At 38.2% G+C, this 9,593-nt stretch overlaps 1 protein-coding gene and 1 long non-coding RNA gene across 5 annotated transcripts in view; one reads left to right on the top strand and one right to left on the bottom strand.

Annotated features, from left to right (window-relative positions):
* The window catches only part of LOC140633743 (uncharacterized), a 29,737-nt gene that overhangs the window by 14,272 nt on the left and 5,872 nt on the right, over nucleotides 1-9,593 (top strand). Inside the window, exon 2 of the long non-coding RNA XR_012031338.1 lies at nucleotides 5,447-5,564. This is a non-coding gene — a long non-coding RNA (uncharacterized lncRNA). The remainder of the gene's footprint in view (nucleotides 1-5,446; nucleotides 5,565-9,593) is intronic.
* RAD17 (RAD17 checkpoint clamp loader component) overlaps nucleotides 151-9,593 on the bottom strand; it is a 31,034-nt gene continuing 21,591 nt past the window's right edge. For 3 of the 4 annotated variants that reach the window (XM_072826700.1, XM_072826702.1, XM_072826701.1), the window contains 4 exons: nucleotides 7,727-7,876; nucleotides 5,869-5,989; nucleotides 3,449-3,506; nucleotides 151-907 (listed from right to left, as the gene is read on the bottom strand). In XM_072826700.1, the coding sequence (XP_072682801.1) occupies nucleotides 643-907; nucleotides 3,449-3,506; nucleotides 5,869-5,989; nucleotides 7,727-7,876 (594 nt within the window). In that variant the 3' untranslated portion in view covers nucleotides 151-642. The remainder of the gene's footprint in view (nucleotides 908-3,448; nucleotides 3,507-5,868; nucleotides 5,990-7,726; nucleotides 7,877-9,593) is intronic. The other variant, XM_072826703.1, reaches the window with a different exon arrangement.

Raw genomic sequence — 9,593 nt, 5'->3', positions numbered from 1 at the left:
GGCCTAACCCTGCCGGAGTGCCCGGCGCAAGGCTGCCGTTTCTCCCGGTTTTTTGAAAACTTAACAATGGATAAAGGAGACGCATGCACTATGACCAATGATACCTCGCCGGCAATACATATTAGGAAATATTAAAAGAAGAAACGAAAAGAAATTCAACATTTTAATTTTGATATAAATTAAATACTTTCCAAAAAGCATCTAAAGTAGTCCACTGTACAGCATATAAAAATGGTATTGAGAAGTCAGAGACCATAGAGAAACTGGATAAGGCACAAGATTTATTTACACTCAATTGCATACTAAACTTTCATAATTCGTATTTACAACCCCATAAAGTCTTAGTATTCTAAATTATTCCTTCACATTTTTTTATATTTGGCATAATGTTCAAACACACTTCATTCACACTGACCTCTCCCAACACCAGACACAAGACTAAATAAATACTAGAAAAAAAATTTGAGGCTTGATCTTCTGTTTACTTCAAAATGACAGAGAAGTCAGTTTCTTGTGCTGAAATACTACAAGAGTGGAGAATTAAACTGTCATTCACTTGAAAAGTGTATTATCTTTGTTCAGATACAACTGAGTAAAATGAACATGAATCTGCCGGTGGCACCATTAGCAGCAGGCCGGCTTCTACGGCCCATCGCTTTCATAGTCTTCTATTACCAGCTCTTCTTCTTCCACGTCTCCTTGGCCTGAAAACGTCTGAGGCTGGCTGGCGGGCAGTTCACTTCCACTATTTTGACTCCAAGGCAGACAGCACGTTTCAGGCTCAGCGGTCTGAGTGGGTTCGCCCAGGGCTTCCTCTGCAGGCTGCCCTCCATTAAGCTGGGCTTCATCTCCACTGTCAGGGTCTATCAGTCCGTGTTCCCTGTCTGTCAGGGCTTCCATTTTCAACCTGCCAGATTCAGAATACAAGCATTAATAATAACCAAAAAAGGGGATACCTTTAAATTATACCATGCATGTGAGAATTATGAAGTTTTCTCCAGTCATTCATTTATCTGGACTCTGCTCACTGTTTAGCCAAGCCCTTTAGTTTATTATTTACTTATTTAGAAAGTATTTATTTCTTCCAGAGAGAGGCAGAGACATGGGCAGAGGAAGAAGCAGGCTCCCTGCCTGGCATCAGCCTGATGCGAGACTCGATCCCAGGATCACGACTGGAGCCAAAAGCAGATAGACACTCAAGCACTGAGCCACGGAGGTGCCCCAAGCCCTTTAGTTTAATTATATAAACAAAAGCACAAGGTAAATGACAAAATGAAAAAATCATTACAACTTACAAAACAAATGACTTGATTAACGTCTTTATTAAGGAATGTTTACAAATAAAAAAGAAAAAAATAAATTGAATAGAAAAATGGGTAGGGGCACCTGGGTGGCTCAGATGGTTAAGCAACGGGCTTCTGATTTTGGATCAGGTCATTATCTCAGAGTCTTTAATATTCTCTTAATATTATTCCCTCTCTCTCTCTCCCTCTGCCCCTCCCCAACCTTGTGAGCATGGATGCGCTTGCACACTCTAAAGAAATAGAAAGATGAGTATAAAACATGGACAACTTACATAAAAAATACAAATGGTAACTAAATTGCTCAACCTAATTAATAATTTTAAAAACTAAAAAAAAAAAATAATAATAATTTTAAAAACTGTTAATGTAATGAACTATCATTACCATCATCTTTAAAAGTGGCAGTGACTTTTAATTTTTTTTTAATATTTTATTTGTTTGGCAGAGAGAGAGAGAGAGAGAGAGAGGACAAACAAGGGGAGTGGCAGAGGAAAGACAAGCAGTTTCCCTGCTGTGGAGGGACTTGGAGTAAGGACTAAAACCCAGGACCCTGGGATCATGACCTGAGCTAAAGGCAGGTGCTTAACCAACTGAGCCACCCAGGTGCCCCTATTAATGTTTTATTTATTAAGTAATCTTAACCCAACATTGGGCTCACACACACAACCCTGAGATCAAGAATGGCCTACGCCTCTGACTGAGCCAGCCAGGCACCCCAAAACCTTTTAAAAAGGTTTTAATAAAAACCCAGCAGTGTCAAGAGTTAGGAGAAAAGAATATACTGATACATTGTAAGTGAACATAAGATTGATAAAATATTCTTGGAAACAATCTGGCAGTATCCAGCAAAGGCTTCAGAAAAGTGTGTATCTGCTGATTAGCAACTTTATTTCTAGGAATACATCTTATGTAAATAGCATTTGATGTCCAAAATGATTAAAGCTACAAGGAAAACTATGATAAAGTTGGAAATAAGCTAAATATACAAAATAAGGTACAGGTTGTATTATAGGAAACTATAGAACTATTAAGTATTAACCTATCAAGCTAAATATTAATATTTAATATCATTAACATGAATCATTGATGTTAAATATGGTAATCATGTTTGTTTATTTACTTATTTAAGTAATCTCTATACCCAATGTGGGGCTTGAACTCACAACCCCAAGATCAAGAGTCTCATACTCTATCTTGACAGTGCCAGCCAGGCGTCCCTAAATATGGTCATCATGAATGACTGCAATTAGAAGCACGGACAAATCCTGTCTCCCAAGTTAGATCAAGTAGTTGAACCAGTAATAGCAGTTAAAAAGCCCTTTTATTAAACATTTTCAAAAGCCTGAGTATATAATTTGACCTTACAAATAACCAAGGTAGAAATGAAATATAGGTGTTGTATTAATCACTGAAATTAGCCTAGAAGTGATTTGTAATAAAATGAACAGCACAGATACAGATTTACCTCTCTATGTTTACTTTTTCTTTTTTTTTTTTTTAATTTTTTTTTAAATTTTTATTTATTTGTGATAGTCACAGAGAGAGAGAGAGAGAGAGAATGAGGCAGAGACACAGGCAGAGGGAGAAGCAGGCTCCATGCACCGGGAGCCCGATGTGGGATTCGATCCCGGGTCTCCAGGATCGCGCCCTGGGCCAAAGGCAGGCGCCAAACCGCTGCGCCACCCAGGGATCCCACTTTTTCTTTTTTTTATGTTTATTTTTTTAACAAAATTTGTCTGAATCTTTTAAGAGAAAGAAGTTAAAAAAAAAAAAAAGGCAGTATTTTGTGGTAGTTCCTGGTCACTGCAGGCTTTAAACACAGGCTACGAACACCTCTGGGCAGAAAAGGTGAAAAGGGGTCTCTAGATATGCAAGATTTATTAAATGGAAGATCATAAAGATTCCTTTGCTTTTATGATTCCATGATTCTATTTGGCTTGATATTCCTTTGTGAGCTAGTGAAAATATGCTGTTACATGTAATAAAATGATGGGTCTACAATGCAATCATATGGTCATTAATCACGGGGAATAATATGTATTTCTTAGATTTTACAGATAAATTTTACTGGCTGTATACTGAATGAACAACTGTCAGTGGACATTTCAGTAACAAGTCTTTGAAAATTAAAATAATCAGCTTACCTTCCAAAGTGTCGCTTCAGAGGAAGCCTTCCAATATCTTGAATAAAAGAAATTTGAGCTGAAACAAGAGATTAACAACAAAAAAAAACTTTAAAAAGACATCTCTCTGAAGAATATATAGAAGTGCCCCCCCTCCCAAGAAAAAGGCCAACAAAAATATGAAGGGATGCTCAAAATCATAAATCCCTGGAAAAAAATCAAATGAAAACCACAGGATACCATTTCATATCCTTTAGGGTGTCTGTTATTTAAAAAAAGGAAAAAAAAAAAGGTTTTGCAAAGATATGGAGAAACGGAAACCCTTGGACATTGCTGGTAGAAATGTAAAATGGGTGTAATCACTACAGAAATGGTAAGGTAGCTCCTCAAAAAATTAAAGACAGATTTACTATATGATCTAGCAATTCCACTTCTGAACATACACCCAAAAGAACTGACAGCTGGGTCTTACAGAGTAATTTTCTAGGGAGACTTCACTCGGGGTGGGGGGTGCAGCCGAGGCCCCATAGGACCCCCTACTTCCTGTGGCTAGCCAGGAATTCAGGACTCCCTCTGTCCAACCGTAGCACGAAGCTTTATCCTAGTAGCACAGCAGGCTGAGAATCCTGCCTCTTCCTGGAATGCACTGGCCCTTGCCCAAGCTCCCGCACAGGGCAGAGGGGCCCAGCCGTGATGATCAGGGGCCGTCTCCACGTGAGCACTCGCCTAGAACAGTGACATGCTACAGGGGCTCAACAGTAGGTCTGAACTGGCAGAAGAAAGTCAGTCAACCTGAACAAGACTGATAAATACTGTGTAATCCAAGAGAAGAGAAAATGGAGCAACATGAACAAAGTTATCAGAGGAATGCTATAAGCATTCCAGCAAACACTAACAGAGGACCAGAGTGTAAGACAAAGAGAAAGGAGTAAAAAATAAATGTCTAAAATGACAGGGAAAATGACACGGTAAATAAAGAAATGGCATGAAATGATACAAAGAAAAACTAAAACGTCTTTTTTTTTTAAGTAGGCTCCACACCGAATGTGGGTCTTGAACTCCCACCCTAAGATCAAGAGTTGCATGCTCTTGGGGTACTTGGGTTGTGCAGTGGGTTGAGCGTCGGACTCTTGGTTTCAGATCAGGTCATGATGCCAAGTGTTGTGGGATGGAGCCCGAGGGCTCCGTGCTCAGTGCTGAGTCTGCTTAAAATCCTCTCTCCCCGCTCCTTCTGCCCGCCCCTCTTCCCCACCTGTCTTGTGTGTACAAATTCTCTCTCTCATAAATAAATACATACTTTTTAAAAAAAGAGTTGCATGCTCTACCAACTGAGCCAGCCAGGCACTCCCAAAACATCTTATTTTTTGCAGAATTTATAAACTTTCAAAGTTTGTAGAGATTGACCTTGAATACTTACCTTTTTAAAGATCCACTACAGAACAGAATTGGGACTTTTTAAAAAGAGCTTTTTGATATGGGAAACTAAGTTGCGATCCTATCATCTGAATTTTTAACCAGTGGGTAAATGATTCTCCAGATAATTCCAATGTAAGGTAGTCTAAACCAGTACTAGATACTAAACTGGGGAAGGTGAGAATAAACTCTGTGGTGTTGGACTGAAATTGAATGTCCTGGTGTGAACTCATGGTTTATACATACACACTTCCCGCTTTGTTCCACTGAAACAGCTCAGACACAATGATACTCTAGGAGCAATGACATACCTAGTGCCCAGATCCTAAATTCTCTCTCTCTTTTTTTAAGTACGCTCTACATACAACACGGAGATTGAACTCACAACCCCTAGACCCTAGATCAAGAGTCACTCACTATTGGCTGAGCCAGCCAGGCACCGCCAGATCTCAAGTTCTAAATACCACTTCCACTAAAAGGAACAAACACTCCTTGAAATTCCTATTTCCAGGACTAGAGCAAAGAAAGTACAAAATGATCCTTGGATTTCTGATATTTATGAAAAAGACCTGAGAGAGTGCTCTCTGCTCTGCTTTCTCCATGTAGGAATACAAGAGGGTGGCTGTGAGGTAGGAAGGAGACCTTTACTAGACACTAGATGTGCTTGGACTTCCCAACCTCCGGAGCTGATTGAGCACTTATAAAATATGGAATGCTATCCATGGTAAGTGATATATGTCAAAGCGTATGCCTAATACTTGTTTCTGTACAGAAAAAAGTCTGGTAGAGTTCATACCAATGTTTCAAAAGGAATTGCCAGTAGTTATAGGGGACTTGTAATTTTTACTTTATATACTTCTGTACTGACTTCTTCCTTCCTTTTTAAATCAAAAACATGTATTAATTCTGGATTAAAAAATGAAGGGAAAACAACTTAGCCTCACTAGAATATAGCAATGAGTTGACCTACAGAAGGATAAAATTATAAAACACTACTTCTTGGGATAAATAAAAACTCATGTTATTACCTGGATTTCTCATTGGAATGGTTAACAAGACAAGATATGGCAACAGCTGAGTTTGGAGGCATAAAGCTGGTAAGCAGAAGTCAGAAAAAAGTGCTTTTGCTGCCAGGCAATTTTCTCGATACTGTACAGAAGAAAAGAAAAAAGATGAAGCAAAAAATAAAATTAAAAAACGTGGAGATGTATTCCTAGAAACACTAAGTTTACTATATTACAAAGTGTGTTTACATGACACATACTTTTAAGACTTTATCTTTTTTGTAACTATCCTAAGCTTATTTATAATAAAGCATTCCACCTACACGACTATTCCATATTTTACATAATAGCAATCAGAATTTTTTAAGAGACTTAAGGTAGAAGGAAAAAAAACCCTTAACAATCGAAGAAATTCTTTTTATAAGGATAACCACAAACTATGTGAGGATATTGTTTCTCAGTAAAAGAATTTCTTTGGGACGCCCGGGTGGCTCAGTGGTTGAGCATCTGCCTTTGGCTCAGGTCCTGATCCAGGGGTCCCGGGATTGAGTCCCACATTGGGCTCCCCACAGGGAGCCTGCTTCTCCTTCTGCCTGTGTCTCTGCCTCTCTCTCTCTCTCATGAATAAATAAAATCTTTAAAAAAACAAACAAAAACCCTACAAGGCAAAATTAATACAAGGCAAAATTAATACACATGCTGTAAAGAGAAAAGCAAGTCAATAAGGGACATAAATTGTTACACGTCATGAGATTCTTGAAGAAATCTGTTGGAAAAAATGTCTCAGTTAATGAATTAGAGGCTCATATTTAACTGTATGATTTATGACTTGGAAGACATGTTAGAGATGATGTAGTTCAGGGGCCACAAATTCAGATGCTGGAGGCGACAGGCACATATATAAATCAGTCCAGTGAGACAGCTGGGGAGGGGAGTACCCACCACTCCCACCTTCAAGGGACAGATGCTACTTGGCTTCATCAGATTGCCGCCATGAAAAATACAGACCAGTGCTGCCTTACTTTGCATTATTTTCAGGAGAGTCCAGGAATTCTGAGCTAGAAATCCATATCTGAATTATTATACTTATTTTTTAAAGACTGACAATTTATGAAAAAAACACCTTCCTGTGTGCAGTATTCAACTTTGGGGCCAGCTACTTTTTAAATTTTTAATCCAATCCTCCACATTTAAAGCTGTGGAAACTAAGTGCACATTAGATAAATATCCTGTCCAGATGGTTAGAGGTAAAGCAAGGCTTTATTTTTTCTTTCTTTTGTAAAAAAAAAAAAAAAAAAAAAGGAATCTCTACACCCAATGGGGACTTGATTCTTGATTCAAGACCCTGAGATCAAGAATCACATGCTCTTCCAACTGAGCCAGCCAGGTGCCCTATTTTCAACTAAAACTAAAAGATCATTATAATGATAGTATGAACTCAGTAACAGTCAACCAATAAATAATGTGCTTGCAAATTTTGAGTGTTTTTTTCCTTAATAATGAGGCATTGAAGAAGAGTGTCCTTTATATGTCTTACTATAATTCTAAGAAAATTGTGGGTGTTAGCAACTATTTCTTACTAATAAAAAAACACTTTTTCAAAACTTAAAAAAAAAATGACTTTACTGAGATGTACTCACATACCATGAAGTTCACCTATTAAAAGTTATGTAACTCAGGATGCCTGGGTGGCTCAGTGGTTGAGCATCTGCCTTCGGCTTGGGGCATGATCCCAGGGTCCAGGGACTGAGTCCCATATTGGGCGCCCTGCAAGGAGCCTGCTTCTCCCTCTGCCTGTGTCTCTGCCTCTCTTTCTGTGTCTCTCATGAATAAATAAATAAAAAAATCTTTAAAAAGGAAAAGTATATAATTCTTTTTTTACCTTTTTATTTATGATAAACCACTGGGGTTTGTGCAAGGGTCGAAAACTTGATCCTCCTCCTTGGCAATGAGCAAATCCTCGGGCCTTGTTGGAATGTATCACACCTCTCGTAGCTATGGATGTACTATATTGCCTGAGTAAAGAACGTGTCTAAAAAAGGAGACAAAGTGTAAAATAAAGAAAATAAGAGATTTACAATTGGTATTGCTGATGTCAAAGAACCGCTAATCATATTTACTTATGTTCACTTTAAAAAAAATTATTTTAGAGAGACAGCACACACACACACACACACACGCACACACACACACACGTGGGTAGGGGGAGGAGTGGAGGGAGAGAATCCAGACTCTTTGCCAACTGCAGGCCAGGTGCAGGGTTCCCGGTAACCCATGAGATCAAATTCAAGCTGAAACCAAGAGTTGGATGCTCAACCAACCAAGCACCCAGATACCCCTTGTGTATGTTTCCTTTTTCTAGTATTACCACACCCCTAAAAATAATATGCTATAAAATTACCTAAATCAAATTCAATTGAACCACAACAATCAATTGTGTAGCATCTTTTGAACTCTGGCTGGATTTTGAATGTGGATGGTGAAAACAACTTGAAATACATATATATATATATATATATATATATATTTTTTTTTTTTAAGATTTTATTTATTTATGAGAGAGAGAGAGAAGCACAGGCAGAAGGAGAAGCAGGCTCCATGCCGGTAGCCTGACGTGGGACTTGATCCCGGGTCTCCAGGATCCCACCCCGGGCTGAAGGCGGCACCAAACCACTGCGCCACTGGGGCTGCCTGAAATACATTTTTTTTAAAGACTTTTTTTTTTTAATTTTTTATTTATTTATGATAGTCACAGAGAGCGAGAGAGAGGCAGAGACACAGGCAGAGGGAGAAGCAGGCACCATGCACCGGGAGCCCGACGTGGGATTCGATTCCGGGTCTCCAGGATCACGCCCTGGGCCAAAGACAGGCGCTAAACCGCTGCGCCACCCAGGGATCCCAAGACTTTATTTTTTATTGCTTCTCAGCCTTTTGGCCAAGATCAAGTTAATATTTTAAGTAATCCCTACATCCAATGTGGGGCACAAACTTACAACCCCAAAGATCAAGAGTTGCATGTTCTACTGACTGAGCTAGCTAGGTGCCCCTTAAAATACATTTTTGAGACAATTAAAGAAGTCAGAATAAGGACCGTATATTACTTAATGAATGTTATTTTTCTTAAGTGTGATAAATGCTATGTGGTTGTAAAAAGGGCAATGTCCTTATATATACTTAAGCATTAAGTGATCTGATGTTTGCAATATTTTCCCAACTACTGAGCCAAAACAAGTGTGTAAACGCAAAGAGGTTATGCAAATGTGGTAAAATGTGAAAAACTGGTGAGCAAAAGCTAAGAGTATATAAACATTCATCATACTATTCTTTCAATTTGTCTATAGGTTAGAAAATTTCAAAGTAAAAAAGAATACAAGAAGAATTAAATGCAACTGCTGAATAATGAAACTCTAAATATAATAAACCATATCATACATGTTTTTTATTATATCTTTCCTAATTTTAATTGTTAATGCTATTTCAATATTTATAACACAGAAACATTATCAAAACAGTGTTATGCAAAAGAACTTTCTATAACAGAAATATTTGTTATTTAATAAACTATTCACAGTAGCTGTTCAACACAGTAGTTGCTAGCCACAGGTAGCTATCAAATGCTGGAAATGTGGCCAATGTGACTGAGAAACTGAACTTTAAAATTAAATTTAACCTAATATAAATAGTCATATGTGGCTAGTAGCTATTGCATTAATCAGAGCAGTGCTAAAATGTTAAGAAATAACACAAAT

The sequence above is a fragment of the Canis lupus genome, chromosome 5, assembly GCF_048164855.1.
Source record: "Canis lupus baileyi chromosome 5, mCanLup2.hap1, whole genome shotgun sequence".
Lineage (NCBI taxonomy): Eukaryota > Metazoa > Chordata > Mammalia > Carnivora > Canidae > Canis > Canis lupus.
Note: the sequence above shows the minus strand (reverse complement) of the source record. Positions and strands in the feature narration are given on the sequence as shown.